This window comes from Scyliorhinus canicula, chromosome 1 (assembly GCF_902713615.1).
Source record: "Scyliorhinus canicula chromosome 1, sScyCan1.1, whole genome shotgun sequence".
NCBI classification, from domain to species: Eukaryota; Metazoa; Chordata; class Chondrichthyes; order Carcharhiniformes; family Scyliorhinidae; genus Scyliorhinus; species Scyliorhinus canicula.
In genome coordinates, this window is record NC_052146.1 from 72,219,258 (window position 1) to 72,245,154 (window position 25,897).

Here is a 25,897-nt window from a genome sequence, read left to right on the forward strand (position 1 = left end):
TACATGAATATACCAGAGTGAAATCAAGCTCACTGAGCTAATTTCAGACTGAGCTTTGCTAATTTAGAACAAGTGCACGATTGACACTTATTGACCTGTTCTCCGCAAACTGCAGCCCGTCAATCCGACATCAAGCAAAAAGCTTAACCTGTTGTACACTTTTCATACTTGAAGACATGTAACAAATAAAAAAATGGAATGCAGGAAGAAAAAAAGTCAAAGTAGTTTAAGCAGAGGTCAGTTGTCAAGGCAATAGCCAAAGCGCTATCTACCCTCCTTTACACGTCTGTCAGTAACTAAGAAAAGCCCTGTATTGCCAGCATGTCATTTTATTTGATATTTATAAATGATTAAACCTAGCATCTAGCCTGTTTTTCATCAGCCATACTCGCTGACAGCAATCATTATCTCATAAGATGTGTTCCGAGGGGGTTAGGCACGACCCATAGCAGAACATTGTGTCCTGCAGTAGGAACAGGCCAGGCACCCTCTAGGCTGTGCAGATTTTCACAAGCAGTGAAGAAACAGACAGCGAGTTCATTAGTAACAAAACAAAAATGCCCTCAGTATTCAGAATTAATTACAGTAATTCTCAGCAACCAACGAGGCATATAAATGATTAGGTTGGGTTTTCACTGACAGTTGATTCTCTGAAGGTACAAATAAGCATTTTAAAACTGGAGACTTTGTATTCTGTGCAACCAGACATTACTCAAAACTACAAGATGAACAATGGGACTGTAGAAGTTTATAAATTACAATAGAATTATTACACCCATAGGGAAGTCACACAGTTGGACGGCTGTTACTGAGAAATACCTCATATCAATGTCTTTAACTCATCTGTTATTGTCAAATTGCTTTCAGCTTTAGTCCCATCTATTACAGGGCTCACAGGGCAGGTTAATTCCAGCACCTGACATCTTCCCCTTTAAAGCTACATAATGTTAAACAGGATTCTACTGAGAAACACTCATTGCAGCAAATTTAGCATCAATGAACATGACATTACTTTCACAAGTGTAAGAACCAGACATCCAGGCTGGAGGTGGGAGTTCCAAGGAATCAGCGCAAACATTTCTTCAAATCAGGGTTAAAAGAAATCAGAGCATCAGCTTGGGACAATTGGAGAATCTACACATATCAAATATTTAATATGGTGCTATAGCTTCTGTAAAATGTAATAATCTTCATGTTCTGATATTGCAGTTAACTGTCAGGTAAAGTTGTATTTCTCGCAGCAATTTATTATTGTCTTGCATTTATTATCGTCTAAGCACCATGCTGAGTGGGACAGGCAACTGTAATTTTCCAAACTTTCCAATTAGAGCAACAGGGAATGACATCGCTGTTGGATTTCTAGTTCAGAGACATCCGTACTGAACAAGGTGTTGACACGAGTGGTGCCAACCCCATTTGCGCTGCTATCTTGATAAGAATAGTTTGTACTGACCATACTTGACTATGAAAAAGGGAAGCACGAGTGCATTGCCTTCCTCATGTGTTTGAAAGGAGCACAAGACCCTTTGCCAAGAGGATTCTGCCCTCTGCTTGGTACCAGCCAGCCACTGTCCTCAAGAGGTTATAGCTCCACTGCCTTCACTGACTCCAGATCCAACTGCATGGTAGCAGTGGGTAGCACTGTTGCTTCACAGCTCCAGGGTCCCAGGTTCGATTCCCGGCTTGGGTCACTGTCTGTGCAGAGTCTGCACGTTCTCCCCGTGTCTGCGTGGGTTTCCTCCAGGCACTCCGGTTTCCACCCACAAGTCCTAAAGACGTGCTGTCATGTAATTTGTACTTTCTGAATTCTCCAACTGTGTGCCCGAAAAGGCACTGGAATATGGTGACTCGGGGCATTTCACAATAACTTAATTGCAATGTTAATATAAGACTACTTGTGACAATAAAGGTCATTATTAAAACTATCTGGACAACGAAGAGTCGTTAGAGGAGGGTCGTTATCAGTTATTTATTGTGATGTGAAACCCAGTAACTGATTTGAATGCAAGGCCTAATTTTAAAAATGATTTAGTAGATGTTTTTATTTTTTTTTAAATAAATTTAGAGTACCCAATTATATTTTTTTCCAATTAAGGGGCAACTCAGTGGCCAATCCACCTAACCTGCAAATTTTTGGGTTGTGGGGGTGAAGCCCACGCAGACACAGGGAGAATGTGCAAACTCCACACAGACAGTGACCCAGGGCCGAGATTCGAACCCAGGTCCTCAGCGCCGCAGTCCCAGTGCTAATGAACTGCGCCACATGCCGCTATTTTTAGCAGATTTTAAGGGCAAAGAGGCTCTTAAAAATATACACAATATCAAATAAATTAAGGTATAGGCCCTACCCAACACTGGACAGCACGTGGACCTGGTGCGAAATTCCAAAAATTTCTATCCCTTGTACAATACAGCAACTAAAAGAGCCCTTTCATACTAAAGACCCACATTACAGCATCAAATTACTTTTATAATCTGGATTCACCAACATCACCACTCAACAGTTCTTCCCCAAGACAGTCAAAGGAAAGAGAATTGGGCAGCACGGTGGCACAGTGGGTAGCACAGCTGCCTCACGGCACCGAGGTCCCAGGTTTGACCCCGGTTCTGGGTCACTGTCCACACGCAGTTTGCACATTCTCCCCACGTTTGCGTGGGTTTCACCCCCACAACCCAAAGATGTGCAGGGTAGGTGGATTGGCTATGCTAAATTGCCCCTTAATTGGAAAAATGAAGAAAATAAAAGGAAAGAGAATGGAGTCAACAGCATATCTTCAATGTTCGCATCAAAACCGATATGAACTAGGGTAACAGTTGAGCCCTGCAGTCTCAGTCTTACCCCTCACCTGAGGTGCGTGTGACTGTCAAGTTAAATTACCCACCATGAGTCAGCTCTCAAAAGGGGAGAGCAGCCTATGGTCCTCTGGGGAGTGTGGTGACATTTACATTTTACTGCCCTAAGTCAAGTCTCATTTGATGACCAGGCTCATGAATGAACACCAGCATTGTAGCCCAGTTCAAGTTGGACACAGCTGAACAATTCAATATCTGCATAGTAGAAACTTAGAATAGCTCCTCTGCTCAAATATCCCATCAACCCCTAGTCTCAGGTATACGCCTCTACTGACATTCCAGATTCACAACCACTGTTATTAGCAGCTGCTAAAATGCATCATATATGGGAGGCAGAACGGTGGCGCAGTGGTTAGCGCTCCTGCCTCATGACACCGAGGTCCCAGGTTCAATCCTGACCCTGGGTCACTGTCCGTGTGGAGTTTGCACATTCTCCCACAGTTTGGGTAGGTTTTGCCCCCACAACCCAAAATATGTGCAGGGTAGGTGGACTGGCCATGCTAAATTGTTCCTTAATTGGATAAAATGAATTGGGTACTCAATTTATAAAAAAAAAATGCATCATCCATGGGACATCATGGCATTTATCAAAACAATTTGCTTAACTGGCATATTTTCCCCCTTCCCAATTTGGGATCTAAGCTAAGATCCAGATGGTGTCTGACTTTTGGTCATAATGTTTCCTGTGTGTTCAAAAAAATACAGCTATATGAACAATTAAATTTCTCAATTCATCCCATTGGATGAAACTTAATGCACTTTAACAAGACCATGAGAAAAAGCACTCACTTAAGCCAACGCAGTTTACATGCGGAGTGTCATTTGAAATGTTTTTTAAAAATAAATTTTAGAGTAACATCTTAAAAGTACAAGACAAGACTTCCGGTGGCGGCTATGAAGGAGTAAGTCGCACATTGGTGGCTCCCGCTCAGGTCGGTCTTTTGGACATGCCCCGATTTTCTACTGGACTTGATTTGAAAAATTGATGACAGAGCCAATTTGGAACTGAAGTCCCACATCGGTGCATGGAGAGGGGGACTAGAAGCGTTCGTAAAGGCAGAAACAGGACAGAAGGATTGGGCTGAAGCTGCAAAGGGAGGAAGCATGGCGGAGGACCGAACCTCTGGCTTGTCGATCCAGCGGTCAACGGAGCAGTTGATGCAAGTTATGCAGGAGGGCTTTGCCAAGCAGAAGCAGGACTGCTTGGACCCGATTAAAGAGGCAATTTCGCGGCTGGAACCTAGACTGGATGCCCAAGAAAAGGCAATCCAGAAAGTAGAGAAGGCGCTGGCTAACCAGGAGGAACATCAAACAGCAGTGGAGTTGGAGGTGGGGATGCTAAGAGATCAGCATAAAAGGCTCCTGGAGAAGGTGGAGGACCTAGAGGTCCCGCCGGCAGAGCTCGAGGATCATTGGGCTCCCGGAGGGATCCAAAGGGGCGGATGCTGGGGCATATATAGCGGCCATGTTCGAGAAGCTGCTGGGAGGGGGTGGGGCAATCCCCCGACCTGGATGTGGACAGAGCTCACGGAGCTCTTGCGAGGAAGCCGTGAATGGGAGACCCCCCCCCCCCCCCCCTCCCGGGAGGGCAATGGTGGTGAGATTCCACAGATATCTGGATAAGGAGCGCGTTTTACAGTGGGCCAAGCAGACAACGAGCTGCAAATGGGACAACAGTATCCTGCGGATTTATCAAGACCCGAGTACGGAGGTGGCCAGGAAAAGAGCGGGATTTAACCAGTTCAGGTCGACTCTTTGAGGAAAAGGTGAAGTTTGGGCTGTTGCACCCAGCCCGCCTCTGGGTCACATACGAGGAACAACATTTCTATTTCGAGTCGCCTGAGGAAGTTCTGGACTTCACGAAAAGGAAAGGACTGGTGTCGGCCTGAGAACTTTGCATTTTGCTGTAGTGTTTATGTTTTTCAAAAAAAAGTTTCTTGTTTCTTCCTTTTCCAACGTTATTTGTAATGCCTGTTGTATGGATCTGGGGCCAGCTGCAAAGCTGAGTGAGGTAAAGTTTGCATCTGCACTGTTGGGGGATGGAGGTGTGTTTGTTCAGATGCTGGATCTTTTGCTTGATTTTTTTTTTGTTCGAGTTCAACTTGTGTTATTTTTATACCTCTGTCAAACAATTGTGTTGGGAATTTTTTTCCATTTGAATGTGGATGTATGAGCGGGGGGTGGGGATGACTGGCACCAGGAGTGAGGGCCACCAAGCTAGCCAGGCGGGCTAGCTCACGGAAGCGTAGTGTGGGGCGATCAGATGCTAGGCTTATCAAAAGGGGTGATTTATTTTGTGGATACTGGGGGGGGGGGGTGTGTTTAAATATTCTGCTGACGAGGGAGGGACTTTTGCTGAGGGACAGAGAGGGGGTCGGGGGCAAAGGCTGCCTGGGGGCAGGTCAGTGGTGGCGTGAGGTGCGGGCTGACGACTGGCCCGAGAGAGGGGATGGTTGATTGGCGAAGGTGGGGGTGCGATGAGCCCCCCAACTAGACTGATTACCTGGAATGTAAGAGGGCTCAATGGGTCAGTCAAGAGGGCACGCATGCTCGCGCACTTGAGAGGACTGAAGGCGGTCGTGGTAATGTTGCAGGAGACGCACCTTAGAGTAGCTGACCAGATTAGGTTAAGGAAAGGTTGGGTCGGACAGGTTTTCCACTAGGGGCTGGACTCAAAGACCAGAGGGGTCGCGATCCTGATCAACAAGCGAGTGGAATTTGAGACGGGAAGAATAGTTTCAGATGGGAGAGACTGGTACATTACTGAAGGGAAATTGGAGGTGGTGCAGGTGGTACTAGTAAATGTATCTGCGCCAAACTGGGACGATGTGGAGCTGAAAAGAGGATGCTGGGGAAGGTACTGGACCTGGATTCGCATAAGCTGGTTATGGGAGGGGACTTCAATAGTTACTGACCCTGGTTTAGACCGGTCAAACTCAAAAATGGGGCAGGGTGCCAGCAATGGTGGGGTGGGGGGGGGGGGGGGGGGGGGGGGGGGAGGGGGGGGGGGGGGGGGGGGGGGGCGCCTCAGCAGGGCTCTACCGACAGGGACGCGGGGTACTCGGCGTTCACGATCTCAGACCATGCACCGCACTGGGTTGACCTGCAGATTGGTAAAGACAGTAATCAGCGCCCGCACTGGAGGTTAGATGTGGGGCTTTTAGTGGACGAGGTAGTGTGCAGGCGGTTGAGGAAATGTATTCAGAATTACCTGGAGGTCAATGACACGGGGGAAATTTCGGCAGCGGTGGTCTGGGAGGCATTGAAGGCGTTGTTAGTGGGGAGCTGATCTCGATACGGGCCCACAGGGAGAAAATAGACAGGACAGAGACAGACCGACTGGTAAAGGAGATAATACAGGTTGACAGGAGGTATGCGGAGACCCCAGAGGCAGGGCTTTTAAGGGAACGGCGGAGGCTACAGGCGAGTCCGGCTAGTTAACCACAGGGAGGGCGGTGGAGCAGCTGAGAAAGGCGGGGGGGACGATTTAGGAGGATGGGGAGAAGGCCAGCAGAATGCTTGCACAGCAGCTTAGAAAGAGGGAGGTAGCCAGGGAGATAGGGAAAGTAAAGGATGGAGACGGGAACCTGGTGGGAGACTCAACAGGGATGAATAAGGCATTTAAGGATTTTTACAGTCGGCTGTAGTCAGAACCCCCACCGGGGCCGGAGGAGATGAGGCACTTCCTAGGGGGGCTGAATTTCCCGAAGGTGGACAGGAAGCTGGTAGATGGGCTGGTGGCCCCGATTGGGATTGAAGAGATAGTGGAGGGTCTGAAGGCCATGCAGTCGGGTAAGGACCCGGGGCCGGATGAGTACCCAGCGGAGTTCTATGAAAAGTTCGCTGGGATATTGGGGCTGCTGTTGATGAGGATATTCAATGAGGCAAGGGAGAGGGGTGCTTCCTCCGACGATGTCACAGGCCACGATCTGACTGATTCTGAAGTGGGATTAGGATCCGGAGCGCTGTGGGTCCTGCAGACCAATATCCCTATTGAATGTGGACGCCAAATTGCTGGTCAAACCTTTGTCCTCTAGGATTGAAGACTGTGTCCCCGACGTGATTGGGGAGGACCAAAACGGGGTTCATTAAGGGAAGGCAGTTGGTATCCAATGTAAGAAGGTTGCTAAATGCGATCATGATGCCCCCAGAAGGTAGGGAGATGGAGGTAGTGGTCGCAATAGACGCAGCAAAAGCTTTTAATCGAGTAGAATGGGAATATCTGTGGGAGGTACTGGGACGGTTCGGATTTGGACTGGGCTTTATTGGCTGGGTCAGGTTGCTGTTTCAGGCACCTGTGGCAAGCATACGGAGAAATAGGACAGCATCGGACTACGTTAGACTGCACCGGGGGACGAGACAGGTATACCCCCTCTCCCCATTGTTGTTCGCGCTAGCTATAGAGCCACTGGCAATTGTGCTGAGAGCCTCAAGGGGCAGGACGCGGGAATGGGAACGGTTACACAAACTTAATCTGACCCGTCTGGTGGACCAAATGAAGGACAATTTTCAGAGGTGGGACGCGCTCCCGTTGTCACTAGCTGGGAGGGTTCAGACAGTGATGGTCCTTCCAGGATTCATGTTTGTGTTCCAGTGTCTCCCCCATCTTTATTCCGCAGACCTTTTTTAAACGGCTTAACAAAGTTATCACGGGCGGGCAAGACCCCGGGAATAAAAAAGGGGATTATTGAGCGGAGCCAGGGAGGGGGCGGGCTGGCGCTGCCAGACCTCTAACTATTATTGGGCGGCAAATATAGCCATGATCAGGAAGTGGGTGGTGGGGAGAGGGTCGGCATGGGAGCGTATGGAGGCGGCTGCATGTAAGGGCACCAGCCTGGGGCGTTGATAACGGCGCCTCTGCCGTTCCCGCAGGCATGGTACTCTGGGGGCCATGGAGGAAGCATGTAGGAGCATCGGTCTGGTCCCCAATATGCAATAACCACCGGTTTGCCCCGGGAAGGATGGACGACCGGGGGGGGGGGGGGGGGGGGGGGGGGGTCGGAGATGGCAGAGGGCAGGAATTGAGATGATGGGGGATATGTTTATAGAAGGGAACTTTCCTCGCTTGAGGGAGCTGGAGGAGAAATTTGGACTGGCGAGGGGAAACAAATGTAGGTACCTGCCGGTGCGGGACTTCCTACTTAGACAGGTCTCAACCTTCCGGCTCCTACCACCAAGGGGGATACAGGATAGGGTAGTTTTCAGAGTGTGGGTGGGAGAAAGGAAGGTCTCCGACACCTTTAAGGAGTTCATGGGATCAGAGGACATGCAGACTGAGGAGCTGAAGCGCAAATGGGAAGAGGAGTTAGGAGGAGAGATAGAGGATGGTCTCTGGGCGGATGCGTTGAGTAGAGTCAATGCGTCCACAACGTGCGCCAGGCTCAGCCTCATACAGTTCAAGGTTGTTCACTGGGCTCACATGCAGTGGCCCAGATGAGCAGGTTCTTTGGTGTAGAAGACAGGTGTGCAAAGTGTGCGGGAGGGCCAGCGAACCATGTCCATATGTTCTGGGCATGCCCAAAGCTTAGGGGATTCTGGCAGGGGTTTGCAGACACCATGTCCACGGTGTTAAAAACAAAGGTGGCACGAGTCAGGAGGTGGCGATTTTCAGATGTCGGACGATCCGGGAATCCAGAAGGAGAAAGAGGCAGACATTCCAGCCTTTGCTTCCCTGGTAGCACGGAGACGGATATTATTAGCTTGGAGTGACTCAAAGCCCCCGAAGTCGGAGACCTGGCTTACTGGCATGGCTAGCTTTCTCTGCTTGGAGAAAATCAAGTTCACCTTGAGACGGTCACTGCAAAGGTTCACCCGGAGGTGGCAACCGTTCATCAACTTCTTTACAGAAAATTAATCGTCAGCAGAAGGGGGGGGAAGAGGGGAGGGGTTGTTTAGTTTAGAGTAGGGCGTTAATAAAGGTGGGACCTGTAAGGGAGGAAGCAGGCTCTTTTTTGCACTATGTTTATAGACTTATGTATATTGTTTATTTTGTCGTTGTTGTAAAACTAAAAATACCTCAAAAAAATGTTTATTTTTAAAAAAGTACAAGACAAATGTCACCAAATTACAAACGGAGTACCTTCCAATAAGCAGACGAGTACGTGGCAGTAAGGAAAGCAAACCTAGTCAGAGGCAAGTCAACTTTCCAAATCAAAATATGTGGCTGACCATTAACAATAATAGTTCTCTGTACTATAATTTTCAATACTGCTCCCCAGGCTTGGCATCAGGGGGTGGACTTAATATTTTAATCTGAATAATTGGAACAAAAGTTATCAATTCACAATGTCACTTGTTTTCTTTTGAAGTCCAATCCATTAAGGAATAGGTTGAAGCTGTCATGCTGTTGCAAAAGGACAGTAAAGCCACCTTTAGGGACTGCTGGACAGAGGGAGGGACCACGCTTTCAGGATATTACAAGATTTGTTTTGTATTCAGAGCCTCAAGTAGTGGGCTAACTCTGGTTCAACGTTAAAAATAAAACAGTCCAAAAGCTCACCTTGGAGTTCAGCATAATCTCAGGTGCTCGGTACCAACGGGTGGCAACATATTCTGTCAGGAACCCAGTATGATCATGGTCAGGGTCAGCCACACGTGCCAGTCCAAAGTCACAGATCTGTAAGGGAGGAAAATCAAAGTTTTATTTTCATTTACAATATTTCCTACTTATACATTGAATGATTCCAATTTCTGAAGAAAAGATGCCCTATAATGTAATTGAAGGAAGACTCATAGCCACACCTGAGCCACTGACCTTCTACATAAATTGGTACTGTGGTTACTGCCGAAAATGCAAGTTAAAGCTTTAGGATCAACCCACAGAGCATCCCAAAACTCCCAACCACTCTTTTGGTAATGCATCCCATCCACATTCCTTTCAATGGTAACCGGTCTTATTTGCTGGAGGAAATCCAAGACAAAGCTTCCCACTTCTCAGATTTAAAACAATGGAGATGTAGTTCAAGGGACTTGCACAAAACACACAATCCTACCTCACATTAAAATAAGAGATTTGACTGGGTGGCCATAAGCAGACTGGCATGATGCAGGGCAGTGCTGTCTGGTCCTTCAACAAAATAAAAACATGATTTTTCAACATTGCAATTGCTTGATAGAATGTGGCAAGATGGAGCCATGAAACCCAGGAAGCAGAGATAGGTTTCCAGTCTGTTAGCTGATATCAGAGTTTGATCACCAAGTGGGAAATTAATCCCAGACTGACAGTCAGTGGAGGTGAAGATGTCCAAATACATTGAAAATTGAACTAAACGGTCACCCTGGGGTCAGCACTGAATTGGCTGTTGCACCTGGCAACGTTGAACAACAGACAAAAAAGCAAAATTTAACATCCTAAACCTGGCCACAACTATTACTGACTGCAGCAGAAATACTGATTATTTAATCCAGGTCAGCATTAGTTGAATAAGAATTAGGAGCAGAAGTAGGAAACTCATCCCTTCGAGCCTGCTCTGCCATTCAGTCAGACCATGGCGGATCTCTTCCTGGTCTCAAATCCATTTCCCTATCTGTTCCCCATATCCCTTTAACCAGTTTTTTAAAATCAAAAATATATCCATCTCTTTCTTGAAACCATTTAATGACTCAGATTCCACCGCACTATGAGGCAGCGAGATCCACATATTCATCACCCTCTGAGAGAAGTAGTTCCTCTTCATCTCAGTTCTAAATTTACCACCTCTCAACCTATATCTGTGATCTCTCGTTCTAGTTGCCCCACAAGGGGAAACATTTTGGATGGCACGGTAGCACAGTGGTTAACACTGTTGCTTCACAGTGCCAGGATTCCAAGTTCGATTTCCACTTGGGTCACTATCTGCGCAGAGTCTGCATGTTCTCCCTGTGTCTGTGTGGGTTTTGTCCGGGTGCTCAGGTTTCCTTCCACAAGTCGCGAAAGATTGCTCGTCAGGTGAATTGGACATTCTGAATTCTCCCTCAGTGTACCCGAACAGGTGCCGGAGTGGCAGCTGGAGGATTTGTACAGTAACTTCATTGCAGTGTTAATGTAAGCTTACTTGTGACAGTAATAAGGATTATTATTTGGTCTACGTTTACTTTATCAATCCTATTTAGTATTTTATACATCTCAATCAGATCCACTCTCATCCTTCTAAACTCCAGTGAGTTCAAACCAAACTGTTTAATCTCTCCTCATACGTCAACCCTTTCAACTCTGGAATCAATCTGGCGAATTTCCTCTGAACTGCCTCCAATGCCGCCACATCCATCTTCAAATTAGGAGACTAAACCTGGACACAATACTCCAGGTGTGGTCTCACCGACACCTGTACAATTGCAACATCACAACCGGCCAGAATTCTGGCCTAGTGCATCAGCATTGTCAAAAATAATCCCAATTTATTTTCAGTGGGTTACAACTATCAAAGAATAAAAGTAGATTTGTATTAATCTTGTGTTGAGATTGAGTCTCGTTGAAAATTTGTCCTCTGAAAATTTGTCACTATGCATCAGAGAAACAGATCGCACCTCCTAATTAATTTACATTTTCACAGCATCAATATGCATTTTCAGTTTTGCTGTTTTGCAGCCAGAGGAAGCAGCTACTGTGTGCTTATGCTGCTTTACCTTGGTTCCGGAGCCAAATTCAGACCCAGTCACAAAGCACCAGGCTCTCATTTTCACACAACTTACAAAGCACAAGAAGAATTGAACTGACCAAGCTTATTAACAGGCTGATTCCTCTGTCAATAGTGATATTGTGACACAGTTTATGTGCACTATGCTGGCAATCAGATGACCACTGGAGCCAACACCATGTGAAAATGGCATCAGATATTTGCAAAAGTCTGGGAGGCAGTCACGTAAAGGTGGGGATTTGCATATCAGTGTTGCTGTATTACAAATTTAGCACTGGATTTGCATCAATACCAGCGTGAAATTGGCATCAAACGGATGCTGCAATAAGTGAAGTCTGTTCGCTAATCTGTCCCTCCCCCCCCCCCCCCCCCCCCGTAATAAATGCAAAATGTAACAGAACAAGCTACTCCAACAGTCACAGAAAACAAAGGCATGTTTAGAAATCACAAAGACACAAGGAAGAAAAATCACAGAAAATGTTTTAACATCACTGCTGCAGTAGGATTTGGATGAGTGCACGTCAAAAACAAACAAGCCTTTTCATAAACCAGGGGATGGTTTAGCTCACAGGGGCTGGTTTAGCTCACTCGGCTAAATCGCTGGCTTTTAAAGCAGACCAGGCAGGCCAGCAGCATGGTTCGATTCCCGTACCAGCCTCCCCGGACAGGCGCCGGAATGTGGCGACTAGGGGCTTTTCACAGTAACTTCATTGAAGCCTACTCGTGACAATAAGCAATTTTCATTTCATTTCATTAACCACTTTTTAAGAAAACCAAAAGAAAACGCTGAAGGGGAGTTCTATGAGGTGTTCTTGAAGTTGCAGCTTTAGTGGCAGACCTTAACAGCTACTATTGTTGAAAAAGGTCCACACTATCCACCATCAGGTATGATGGTAGACCCACCTTTTCTAAACTTAAATGACAAACAGCTTGTGGAGCCACGGCAGCCAGTAAAAAGATGTCGCTAAATACGTGATTCTAGTACACAGGCCACATACAAGGACTACTAATACCTTTATCTAAAATTCCAACATCTCACCGGCAAATATCTAAGGCTGGACAAGACTGTTTGCGACCTCAGTAACCTATTGGAACCCTAAAACTGAGCTTCCGAACTTGAAGGTTCCCCATCACAGGTTTCCTACTCCCATATCTGTAACATTGCCCATTTGTGCTCTGTTTCAGCTCTGCCATCTATGACCTTTGTTACCTCCAGATCTACTCTGTTCCAATTCTGCTACCCCGGTTGCCTATCCTCCACCTTTCAAAATGGGTGACAGTGGTTTGCACAGCTGCCTTACAACGCCAAGGACCTGCGTTCAATTGCAGCCTTGGGTGACTGTGGAGTTTGCAACCCCCCCCCCCCCCCCCCCCCTCCCCCCCCCCCCCCCCCCCCCCCCCCCACGCCTGTGTGGGTTTCCTCCGGATGCTCTGTTTCCTCCCACAGTCCAAAGATGTGCAGATTAGGTGGATTGACCATGTTAAACTGCCTGTTAGTGGGGTTACGGGATTGGGGTGGGGGAATGGATCTGGGTAAGGTGCTCTTTAGAGGGTCAGTGCAGACTCAATAGGCCAAATGGCCTCTTTCTGCACTAAGTGATTCTTCGAAAAATTATTTTCCACACACAAATCTCTTAGACCTCACCTCCTCCTATCTTAGTAATCTCCCCCAGTCTGCAGCCCATAGAGAACTCTTGCCTTGTGTGCATTACTCGTCTCCCTCTTCCCACCACCATTAGCCGTGCCCTCAGTTCCCTCGGTTCTCAGCTTTGGAATTCACTCCAGAAACATTCCCTGCCCCTTCTCACCTTTCAAACTTAAACCTTGCAAGAAAGAGTCTCTCCTAGCTTTTCGGTCACCTGTGCTCATACTTCATTTGGTTTGGTGCCAATTTTGTCAGGTTACACAAGTGAAATACAAGTTTGGCTACTATATAAACAGTTGCTTTCTATTGCTGAGAAGATAGGTATGTTGCCAAAGCTTTTCGTCTTGTGCTCACCAGAACAATTTTCAAATGATCACAACTATTTATGCTGATCACAAAAGGGTGGTTAGTTGGCAAGATGACTTTAGTCGAGCCATTGCCAGAGAGAAATGGGGAACTAAAGGCTACCCAAACTCTCATGCAATTCAAAAAAACACACAAGGCTCGAACATATTCCTTTTGTTTGCAAAGAAAGGATTCCTGTATATGAATTGAAGTCACTGCTCGTAAATTAGCTACATTACAAGCTTGCCTGATTATTTGGGGGGGGGGGGGGGAAGAAAGAGGAAGAAGTCAGTGGCATGGGAGGTTGGTGATGAACCCAGCGTGGAGCAGCTTTCAGGCTGCCCTATACCAAATAGCATACAGGCCGGTGCCATTCATGAGCCTACCATGCACATTATGAATCCCAAGAGAGTGTTCTTATGGAAAGGAGAGGGAGGGGGAAAACAGTAGGAGTATGCGCTTACATATCCTAGGCTCATACAGCAAAGCCTGGTTTCTAGTCATCTTAGACCTTCACACACCAGCCACCACATGGGATTCACGGAGTACGGCCTTGGTCGAGTAGCAACAGTCACTTCACGTTAAAATAACACACGTACAGGCATCTTGGTGGGTGGAGAAACCTCAGGAGATTCAGGAGTTAGCCAACAACCATGATACACAAGGTTTCTTGAGCAGTCAAGACCAGCCACGGCCCAGGCACCCTAGGATCCACCCCACTGCTGGCCTGGAATGGAGAAGTACTCATCAACAAGAGAGGCAGCGGACGTCGCACATTTGGTAGCTCCCGCTTGCGACAGACCTTTTGTACTTTTTCCCCGACTTATTTCGAATTTTATTTGAAAAATTGGGAGTGGATGTGACAGAGGGGAGGAATCCCACACCAGTATATGGAGACGTGGACCAGAAGTGGTCGTACAAGAAAGAAAAATCAAGCAGAGAAGGCATGTGTAAAATCCACAGCACAGAAAACATGGTGGAGGTGCAGGGTATTGGCTCAGTGGTCCAGTGGTCAACAGAGCAGCTGGTGAAATTTATTCAGGAGGGTTGCACCAACCAAAAGGAGGAAGATCTAGACCTTATCAAGGCATGGATCGACAGCGTGGAGCAGAGTCTGAAAGCCCAAGGTTGAGAAATCCAGAAGGTTGAGGAGAAGGTGGGCGAGCACGAGGAACACCTAACTGCGCTGGAGTTACAGGTGGGGATGTTGAGGGATCAGCAGAAAAGGCTGCAAGAGAAGATGGAGGACCTGGAGAACAGGTCCTGTCGACAGAACTTGAGGATCGCTGACCTCCGAGGGCTGCGAGGGAACGGACGCAAGGGCCTATGTGGTGAATATGCTTGAGAAATTAATGGGTGATGGGGTATTTGCTTGACACTTGGAAGTGGATAGAGAGCACAGAATGCTTGCGAGGAGACCATGTGTGAACGAGCTGCCAAGGGCAATGGTGGTGTGAATGCACCAGTTCCTGGATAAGGAACAAATTTTGCAGTGGGCCAAGCAGACACGGAGCTGCAAGTGGGAGAACAGCGAGCTGCGCATCTACCAGGACCTGGGTGCAAATCTGGCCAAAAGAGCGGGTTTCAGAGTAAAATCGACCCTTTTCAAGAGGAATGTGAAGTTTGGGCTGCTGTATCCAGCTTGTTTATTGGTCACTTTTAAAGATCAGGAACTCTATTTCGAGTCGCCGGACGAGGCAATGGACATTATTAAAAGTAAAGGGCTGGCAAGTGACTGAGGACACTAAACTCTTGGTACGGGTAAAGCTTTATCGATTTTGTTAAAGTTATTCTCGCTTTTGAACTGTATGTGAAATGGTTGTAATATTGATTCTTGGGCTATTGCTCAGTTTTGTAAGTTAACCAGCTGCTGGCGGGGGAAGAGTGGATGGATCTTCTTTTTCTTTTCTTTGGGTTAGGTTGTAACTATGTTTTTTGAATATGCATGTCCGAGCAGAGGAGGGGGGGTAGAAACAATAGTGGGTAGGATGTTTGGCGCTATGTGGGGGGAGCAGATGATAAGTTTGCTAAGGGGGTTGGAATTGTTGTGTTGTTAATGGGGGGGGGAGAGAGAGAGAGAAGATTGCTCTGCTGACAGGGGAGGAGGAGTTGTTGCTGCGATACAAATGAGAGGTAGAGAAGCACTACTGGCATGAATACATGGTCACATTTTCCTTATCTGGAGGGAGGACATGCCAGGAGATATCAGACGCAGAAATCATGATCATATTGAAGAAAGGTAACAAGTCAGACTACAGTAACTACAGAGGAATTTCCCTGCTGTCGTCTATAGGGAAGGTTATGCAAGAGTCTTCCTAACTCGGCTTCTCCCTATGGCTGAAGAGCAATTCCAAGAGTCTTAATGCGTATTCTGCGCCTAAGGGGCACAACAGACATGATCTTCACCACATGACAAGAGAAATGCAGGGAACAGCACCAACATATGTACATGACCTTCTTTGATGTCACAAAGGCCAGAGCGGAATAATAGTGTCCTTCTCAGTTTTGGTTGCCTCCAAAACCTAATCATCTTCTGCTTGCTCCACAATGACATGCGTTCTGACGATCCACCACAGACACAATTCACGTTTGGACGGGGGTCAAGCAAAGTTGTGTCATTGTACTGTTGCTCTTCTTGATCTTCCCTGCTGCAATGCGCCATCTCACTCTCAGCAAGCTACCTGATGGAGTGGAGCAAAATGACAAAACAAAGGGGAATCTGCTCAACCTCTGTAGGCCAGATCCAAGGTCATCCCACCCTCTGTAATTGAACTACAGTACACAGACAATGCTAGCGCCTGTGCTCACTAGGAAGTCGAGCTCCAGGCCATTGTCACAGTACTGCACCCTGCACCCCCCCCACCCCGGGTTATCAAGAACCATGATGAGGCCTTAGGCACGATTGTCCCATTTCCATAACTTGGGAGCCTACTGTCAACAAGGACAGACATCGACGACGTGGTTCAACACCACATCAGCAATAGCCTTTAGCAATAATCTGCTCAGTAACGCAGTTTGGGTTCCGCCAGGATCACTCGGCTCTTGTCCTCATTATAGCCTTGATTCCAAAATGGACAAAAAGATCTGAATTCCAGAGGTGAGGTGAGAATGATGCCTCGACATCAAGGCAGCATTTGACTGGGAATGGCATCAGGGAGCCCAAGCAAAGCTGGAGTCAATTGGAATCAGGGGGAAACGGTCTGCTGGTTGGAGTCATACCTGGCATAAAGGAAGATGGTTGTGGTGATTGGAGGTTAATCACCTCAGTCCCAGGACATCACTGCAAGAGTTCCTCAGGGCAGTGTCCAAGGCCCAAACATCTTTAGCTGCTTCATCAATGACCTTCCAGCCATCAAAAGGTCAGAAGTGGAGATTTTTGCTGATGGCTGCAGTGCTCAGCACCATCCATGGCTCTCCATGTGCAAATGCAGCAAAACCTGGACAATCTCCAGACTTGGGCTGACAAATGGCAAGTAACATTCCCGCCACACAAATGCCAGGCCATCTCCAACAAGACAGTATCTAACCATTGCTCCTTGACATTCAATGACATTACCATTGCTAAATACCCCACTATCTACATCCTTGGAGTTATCATTGACCAAAAACTGAACTGGACTAGCCATATAAACACTGTGGCTACAAGAGCAGGTCAGAGGCTAGGAATCCTACAGCAAGTTATTCATCTTATGACTCCCCAAAGTCTGTCAATAAGACGATAAAATATAGCAAAAGTAGTCCATTCGGCGCAGAGTCCACCGTTCAATTAGATTATGACCGATCTGGTGATATATGATTGTCCTGAACTCCACTTTCCCACCTTATCCCTATTACCCCTTGATTCCCTTACTGATTAAAACTCTGCCCATCTCAGCCTTGAACATACTTAACAACTCAGCCTCTACAGCCCTCTTCGGTATAGAATTGCACAGATGCACTACCCTCAGGAAAGAAATCCTTCCTCCTCGGTCTTAAAATGGGAGATCCCTTACTCAGATTATGCCCTCTGGTCCTAGACTCTCCCACAAGGAGAAACATCCTCTCAGCATCTAACCTGTAAAGCTCCAAGAATCCTATATGTCTCAATAAAGTCACCTTTCATTCTTCTAAACTCGGACAACAGGTCCTTTCTGCTCAACTTCTCCTAAGAAAATCCCTTGGAGTAGCACAATAGTTAGCACTGCTGCCGCAACTCCAAGGGACCTGGGTTCAATCCAGCCCTGGGTCACTGTCTGTGTGGAGTTTGCACATCCCCCCCCCCCATGTCTGCACACAAAGATGTGCAGGGTAGGTGGATTGGCCACACTAAATTGCCCCTTAATTAGAATAAAAAGAATGGGGTACTTTAAATTTATTTTTAAAATTTAAAAAAAGAAAATCCCGAGACATCAACCGACTGAATCTGCTCTGCACTGTCTCCAATGCCAGTTCATCTTCCTTAGATAAGGGACCAAAACCACAGTATTCCAGGTGTGCTCTAACTAGCATCTTGTATAGTTTAAGCAATCTACAAGGCACATGTCAGGAGTGTGATGGAATACTCTCCACTTGCCTGGAAGAGTTCAGCTCCAACAACACAAGAAACTTCACACCATCCAGGACAAAACAGTTCGTTTGAATTGTACCCTTTCCACAAATATTCACCCCCTCCACTACCGACAAACAGTAACAGCATTTTGTACTGACAAGAAATACTCCAGGAACTCGCCAAATGTCCTTAGGTAATCCCACAACTGCTACTATCCAGAAGGACAAGAGCAGCAAATACATGAGAACAGCACCACAGGTTCCCCTCCCAAGTCACACCATCCTAATGTGGAAATAAATCAGTGTTCCTTCACTGTCACTGGTTAGAATCCTGGAATTCCTTCACTGCACTGTGGGTGTAAATACATTTTGGGGGCGGCAGCAGCTCACCACCACCTTTTCAAGGGCAACTAGGGATGGGCAATAAATGCTGGCCTCATCAATGATGCTCACATCCTGTAAATTATTTATTTATTTATTTATTTTAAAGTGTGCCAGCCAGCACAGCCTTTGGTTGCCTGAGGAAAAGTGTGTTTGAAGACCAGGGCCTCACACCTGACACGAAGCTCCTGGTTTACAAACCAGTAGTGATACCCACATTCCTATATGGCTAAGAGATGTGGGCCATGTACAGCAGGTACCTCAAAACACCGGAGAAGTACCACCAGCGCTGCCTCGGCAAGATCCTGCAAATCCACTGGCAGGGTAAGCACACCAATGTCAGTGCTCTCTCGTTCAGGCAAACATCCCCAGCATTGAAGCATTGGCCACATTGTCTGCATGTCTGACACAAGACGCCCGAAACAAGCGCTCTAGAACATAGAGAACATAGAACACTACAGCGCAGTACGGACCCTTCGGCCCTCGATGTTGCGCCGCCCGGTGAAACCATCTGAAGCCTATCTGACCTACACTATTCCATTTTCATCCATATGTCTATCCAGTGACCACTTAAATGCCCTTAAAGTTGGCGAGTCTACTACTGTTGCAGGCAGGGCGTTCCACACCCCTACTACTCTGAGTAAAGAAATTGCCTCTGACATCTGTCCTATATCTATCACCCCTCAATTTAAAGCTATGTCCCCTCGTGTTGGTCATCACCATCCTAGGAAAAAGACTCTCACTGTCCACCCTATCTAACCCTCTGACTATCTTATATGTCTCTATTAAGTCACCTCTCAGCCTTCTCCTCTCTAACGAAAACAACCTCAATTCCCTGAGCCTTTCCTCATAAGACCTTCCCTCCATACCAGGCAACATCCTAGTAAATCTCCTCTGAACCCTTTCCAAAGCTTCCACATCCTTCCTATAATGTGGTGGCCAGAATTGCACACAGTACTCCAGGTGCGGCCGCACCAGAGTTATGTACAGCTGCAGCATGACCTTGTGGCTCCGAAACTCAATCCCCCTGCTGATAAAGGCTAGCACACCATATGCCTTCTTAACAGCCCTATTAACCTGGGTGGCAACTTTCAGGGATTTATGTACCTGGATGCCGAGATCTCTCTATTCATCTACACTACCAAGAATCTTGCCATTAGCCCAGTACTCTGCATTCCTGTTACTCCTTCCAAAGTGAACCACCTCACACTTTTCCGCATTAAACTCCATCTGCCACCTCTCAGCCCAGCTCTGCAGCTTATCTATGTCCCTCTGTATCCTATAACATCCTTCAGCACTATCCACAACTCCACCGACCTTCGTGTCATCTGCAAATTTACTAACCCATCCTTCTACACCCTCTTCCAGGTCATTTATAAAAATGACAAACAGCAGTGGCCCCAAAACAGATCCTTGCGGTACACCACTAGTAACTGAACTCCAGGATGAACATTTGCCATCAACCACCACCCTCTGTCTTCTTTCAGCTAGCCAATTACTGATCCAAACCGCTAAATCACCTTCAATCCCATACTTCCTTATTTTCTGCAATAGCCTACCGTGGGGAACCTTATCAAACGCTTTACTGAAATCCATATACACCACATCAACCACTTTACCCTGATCCACCTGTTTGGTCACCTTCTCAAAAAACTCAATAAGGTTTGTGAGGCATGACCTACCCTTCACAAAACCGTGTTGACTATCGCTAATCAACTTGTTCTTTTCAAGATGATTATAAACCATATCTCTTATAACCTTTTCCAACATTTTACCCACAACCGAAGTAAGGCTCATAGGTCTATAATTACCAGGGTTGTCTCTACTCCCCTACTTGAACAAGGGGACAACATTTGCTATCCTCCAGTCTTCCGGCACTATTCCTGTCGACAAAGACGACATAAAGATCAAGGACAAAGGCTCTGCAATCTCCTCCCTGGCTTCCCAGAGAATCCTAGGATAAATCCCATCTGGCCCAGGGAACTTATCTATTTTGACATTTTCCAAAATTGCTAACACCTCCTCCTTTTGAACCTCAATTCCATCTAGCCTGGTCGACTGAACCTGAGTGTTCTCCTCGACAACATTGTCTTTCTCCAGTGTAAACACTGACGAAAAATATCCATTTAACGCTTTCCCCCATCTCCTCTGATTCCACACACAACTTTCCACTACTATCCTTGATTGGCCCTAATCTTACTCTAGTCATTCTTTTGTTCCTGATAAACCTATAGAAAGCCTTAGGGTTTTCCTTGATCCTATCCGCCAACGACTTTTCGTGTCCTCTCCTCGCTCTTCTTAACTCTCCCTTTAGGTCCTTCCTGGCTAACTTGTAACTCTCAAGTGCCCTAACTGAGCCTTCATGTCTCATCCTAACATAAGCCTTCTTCTTCCTCTTGACAAGTGCTTCAACTTCCTTAGTAAACCACGGTTCCCTTGCTCGACAACTTCCTCCCTGCCTGACAGGTACATACTTATCAAGGACACGCAGTAGCTGTTCCTTGAAAAAGCTCCACATTTCGATTGTACCCATCCCCTGCAGTTTCCTTCCCCATCCTATACATCCTAAATCTTGCTGAATAGCATCATAATTGCCTTTCCCCCAGCTATAATTCTTGCCTTGCGGTATATACCTATCCCTGCCCATTGCTAAAGTAAACATAACCGAGTTGTGATCACTATCACCAAAGTGCTCACCTACATCTAAATCTAACACCTGGCCGGGTTCATTACCCAGTACCAAATCCAATGTGGCCTCGCCCCTTGTTGGCCTGTCTACATACTGTGTCAGAAAACCCTCCTGCACACACTGTACAAAAACTGACCCATCTATAGTACTCGAACTATAGTATTTCCAGTCAATATTTGGAAAGTTAAAGTCCCCCATAACAACTACCCTGTTACTCTCGCTCCTGTCGAGAATCATCTTTGCAATCTTTTCCTCTACATCTCTGGAACTATTCGGAGGTCTATAGACAACTCCCAACAGGGTGACCTCACCTCTCCTGTTCCTAACCTCAGCCCATACTACCTCAGTAGACGAGTCCTCAAACGTCCTTTCTACCGCCGTAATACTTTCCTTGATTAACAATGCCACACCCCCCCCTCTTTTACCATCTTCTCTGTTCTTACAGAAACATCTAAATCCTGGAACCTGCAACAACCATTCCTGTCCCTGCTCTACCCATGTCTCCGAAATCGGCACAACATCGAGATCCCAGGTACCAACCCATGCTGCAAGCTCACCCACCTTATTCCGGATGCTCCTGGCGTTGAAGTAGACACACTTCAAACCAGCGTCTTGCTTGCCGGTGCCCTCTTTCGAACTTTTAACCCTATCCCTGACCTCACTACTCTCAACATCCTGTACACTGGGACTACAATTTAGGTTCCCATCCCCCTGCTGAATTAGTTTAAACCCCCCCGAAGAGCACTAGCAAATCTCCCCCCCCCAGGATATTGGTACCCCTCTGGTTCAGGTGAAGACCATCCTGTTTGTAGAGGTCCCACCTACCCCAGAATGAGCCCCAATTATCCAGGAAACCAAAACCCTCCCTCCTGCACCATCCCTGTAGCCACGTGTTCAACTCCTCTCTCCTTATTTCTCACTTCGCTAGCACGTGGCACGGGTAACAACCCAGAGATAACAACTCTGTTTGTTCTAGCTCTCAGCTTCCACCCTAGCTCCCTGAATTTCTGTCTTAAATCCCCATCTCTCTTCCTACCTATGTCGTTGGTACCTATGTGGACCACGACTTGGGGCTGCTCCCCCTCCCCCTTAAGGATCCCAAAAACACGATCAGAGACATCACGAACCCTGGCACCTGGGAGGCAACACACCAACCGTAAGTCTCTTTCGTTCCCACAGAACCTCCTGTCTGTTCCTCTAACTATGGAGTCCCCAATGACAAGTGCTCTGTTCCTCTTCTCCCTTCCCTTCTGAGCAACAGGGACAGACTCTGTGCCAGAGACCTGTGCCCCATTGCTTACCCCTGGTAAGTCGTCCCCGCAACAGTATCCAAAACGGTATACTTGTTATAGAGGGGAACGACCACAGGGGATCCCTGCACTGCCTGCCGGTTCCCTCTCCCTCCCCTGACGGTAACCCATCTACCTTCTTCTTTTACCTGAGGTGTGACTACCTCCCTATAACTCCTCTCAATAACCTCCTCCGCCTCCCGAATGATCCGAAGTTCATCCAGCTCCAGGTCCCTAACGCGGCTCTCGAGGAGCTCTAATCAGAGCTTCAACATGACAAGCATGCACCAGGAGGGCAGAGGAAACGTTTCGAGGTCACCCTCAAAGGTTCCTTGAAAAAGTGCAATATCCCCACTCCAAGACTGCCCAAAGTGGAGGGAAAGCATGTGGGAAGGAGCTGAACACCAAGTTTCCTCACCAAGAGCAAGCAGAAACCAAACGCCGACAGCGAAAGGAGCATGTGTCAACACGGGCACCCCATCCATTTGCTTCTCCAACCACCACCTGCTCCACCTGTGATAGAGACTGGAGATCATGCATTGGCTCTTCAGTTACCAGGCAACTAATTTTTAGTGGAAGCAAGTCATCCTCTACCCCAAGGGACTGTCTAAGAGACGACGACCAAGAGGGGAAGGTCTCCGAGATCTATAAGGAGCCGATGGAGAGGGAGGGGGCCCCTATAGGGTAGATGAAGAGAAAGCAGGAAGAGCTGGGTGGGGATTTGGAGGCTGGGTTATGGGAGGATGCCCTGAGGAGAGTTAATGCGTCCTCGCCGCATGGCAGGCTCAGCCTAATACAGTTTAAGGTGGTCCACAGGGCACCATGACGTGGCCTGGATGAGCAGGTATTTTGAGGAGGTGGAGGATAGGTGTGCGCACTGTGCCGGGGGGGGGGGGGGGGGGGGGGGGTTGGGGAAGGTGGCACTGTTTGTGTAAGCCATGTTGGCTGGATTTGTGCCCGGGGGAGGGAGGGGGGGGGGGGGGGGGGGGGGGGGGGGGGGGGGGGGGGGGGGGGGGGGGGGGTTGTGGATTATTATTGTGTTTTTGTTGAAATTTGACATTTTAAATTGTTAAATGCCTCAATTAAATATTTTCTAAAAATATCAAGATGCGACAACACAGAATTTTTCAGCAACTGCTGCCAAACGCAAAATCACATCGAGCAGTACTTCATACAATTTACAGTGCAGGAGGTCATTCGGCCCATCGAGTCTGCTTCGGCTCTTGGAAAGAGCACCCTACCCAAGCCCACACCTCCACCCTAACAAGTTTTACCTATCATGTTCACTTTTTCGCAAACAAGAGCATGATCCACAGACTAAGAATTAGACCTGTGACCTTGTGTGCATGCCATAGACAAATTCTTAGTTGCATCAAATTCCATCGCTAGCTGCTGGATTATAAAGTAAAAGCAAACAGAAAAGGCAAGCCCAGCAGTTCTGTAAAGAAGCATTGAATGGTCTCCAACTGAGACAGTAACCAGTCTTTTCTCTTTTCAGATGCCGATGAGATCTTCTCTGAGCTTCCAGCAATTTTAAAATTTCACAATGGTGAAAATAATAGACAGATGGCATTACATTTGGACACCATTTTAATTTCACTTTAACAAATGGCTTTGGAAACACATTACTAGGAAAGGAAAAGGCAGCCTAAATAGGTGCTTATGAGAAGCAAAGTTAAATTCAGAGGTAGGGACAGGTGGTTATAACGTATAAAAAAAACTGAGCTGAATGTTTTGGTTTGGTTCTAGAAAATAATTTATGTTTATGCGCAAGAGGAAGAAATGCATCCACTGTTAAAATATCTCATGACCTGTTACTTGATTGTTTAAGGCTGTTCTTCTAAAGAGGTCATTCATAGAGGATAAAAGTTCCCCATCCTATCTGCTACTTGCAGGTCCCAAGGGGAATTTAATCCAATTAAATTTTATAATTAAAGGGCGAGTCCTGCAATTTAAGGAAATATAAAGAGTGAGCAGAGGCTGGAGTAGGGTGAGGAACCACTACTAGCTTGGGAATTGTACGTAGATTTTTATACACATTTTTGAGCCTCCAATGTTCAAGGCATTATATAGGTGAGCAGCCAGATAATTGGTGAATTTTAGATTTGATCATCCCTCTAAACAGGGGCAGCAGTTTAAACTAGTGCTGGGGAGAATATTGTATTACATTTATTACTGTAACTATTTAAACTTCTGAATATAATTATGGATACCAGTTGATTAATCTTTCTAAATCTCATTTAGTGAAATAAAGCATAATAAAGATAGTAGGACAGTATGTGTTCCAGCTGCAGCATGTGGCACCCAGCACACATCGGTGTGATTCACAACAACCCCATCTACAGTTAAGTTTCTGTGGCTCCGAGTTGATGAGCTGTAATACACGTCCAGGATACTGCGATGCATCAGGGAGAGGGAAAATTACCTCAACATCTTTCCAGGAGGCAATCACACCCCTTAGACTAGGTACTTCTGAGGAACTTTATACCGTTGGATCAGTCTTCACCTGAACTGCACTGGGACCAGTGTCCTGGCGAGTTGTATACCTAAGGCTATAGAGAGGGCTTTAAACTAATCAGCTGGGATGAGGTGGGAGTGGAATGCTTCCCTTGAAATGCAATTTTGAAAGTCAAAGTATGCGCAGGGTGGCGTGTTGAAAGTGAGATAGCATTTGTTTTTTTTTAAATATAAATTTACAGTACCCAATTCATTTTTTCCAATTAAGGGTCAATTTAGCGTGGCCAAATCCACCTACCTGCACATCTTTGGGTTGTGGGGGCAAAACCCAGGCAAATGTGAGATAGCATTTGTAACAAGATGGATGAATTCATAGCAAAAATAGAACAAAATTGAGTATATTATAGCCATTACAGAGACGGTAACTACAGCTGGTACTTGAATATTCAAGGATATTTCATAAATAAAAAGATGAGACCCTGGTCACTGTCCAGTGTGGAGTTTGCACATTCTCCCCGTGTCTGTGTGGGTGTCACCCCCACAACCCAAAGATGTGCAGGGTAGGTGGATTGGCCATGTTAAATTGTCCCTTAATTGGCAAAATTAAAATTAAGGATGAGATCAGTACAGTGGTGAGAAATGAATTTGGTTTGGAGGATCAAAAGATATCAGTGTGGGTGGAGGTAAGAAACAACAAAGGAAAGTCATTGGTGGCAGTACAATGTATAGATCCCCTGATAGTAACCACGCTGTAGCCTAGAGTATAAATCAAGGAATAATGGGGGCTCGTAATGAAAGGTACTGCACTAAGAGCAAGAGATATTAATTTACTCATAGATGGAATTAATTAAATTGGCTAAAGAAGCCTGGAGATTAGCTCACTGGCTGTATTTGGGACAGTTTCTTAGAACTATATGTTCTGGAACAACCAGGGTGCAGATTTTAGATCAGTAATGTGTCATGCGACAGGATTAATAACAAGTATCCTCTAGGTAAGAGTGATCATAGCATGACAGAAATCCACATTCAGTTTGATGAAATTAAAGTCTGAAAATAGTGTTTTACGTTTAAATAAAGGTAATTACAAGATAATGAA

The 25,897-nt window shown here is 46.6% G+C and overlaps 1 protein-coding gene across 1 annotated transcript in view; it reads right to left on the reverse strand.

Moving 5' to 3' along the window:
• mapk1 (mitogen-activated protein kinase 1) overlaps positions 1–25,897 on the reverse strand; it is a 292,687-nt gene that overhangs the window by 19,915 nt on the left and 246,875 nt on the right. Inside the window, exon 4 of the mRNA XM_038793174.1 lies at positions 9,353–9,469. Coding sequence (XP_038649102.1) covers positions 9,353–9,469 — 117 coding nt within the window. The remainder of the gene's footprint in view (positions 1–9,352; positions 9,470–25,897) is intronic.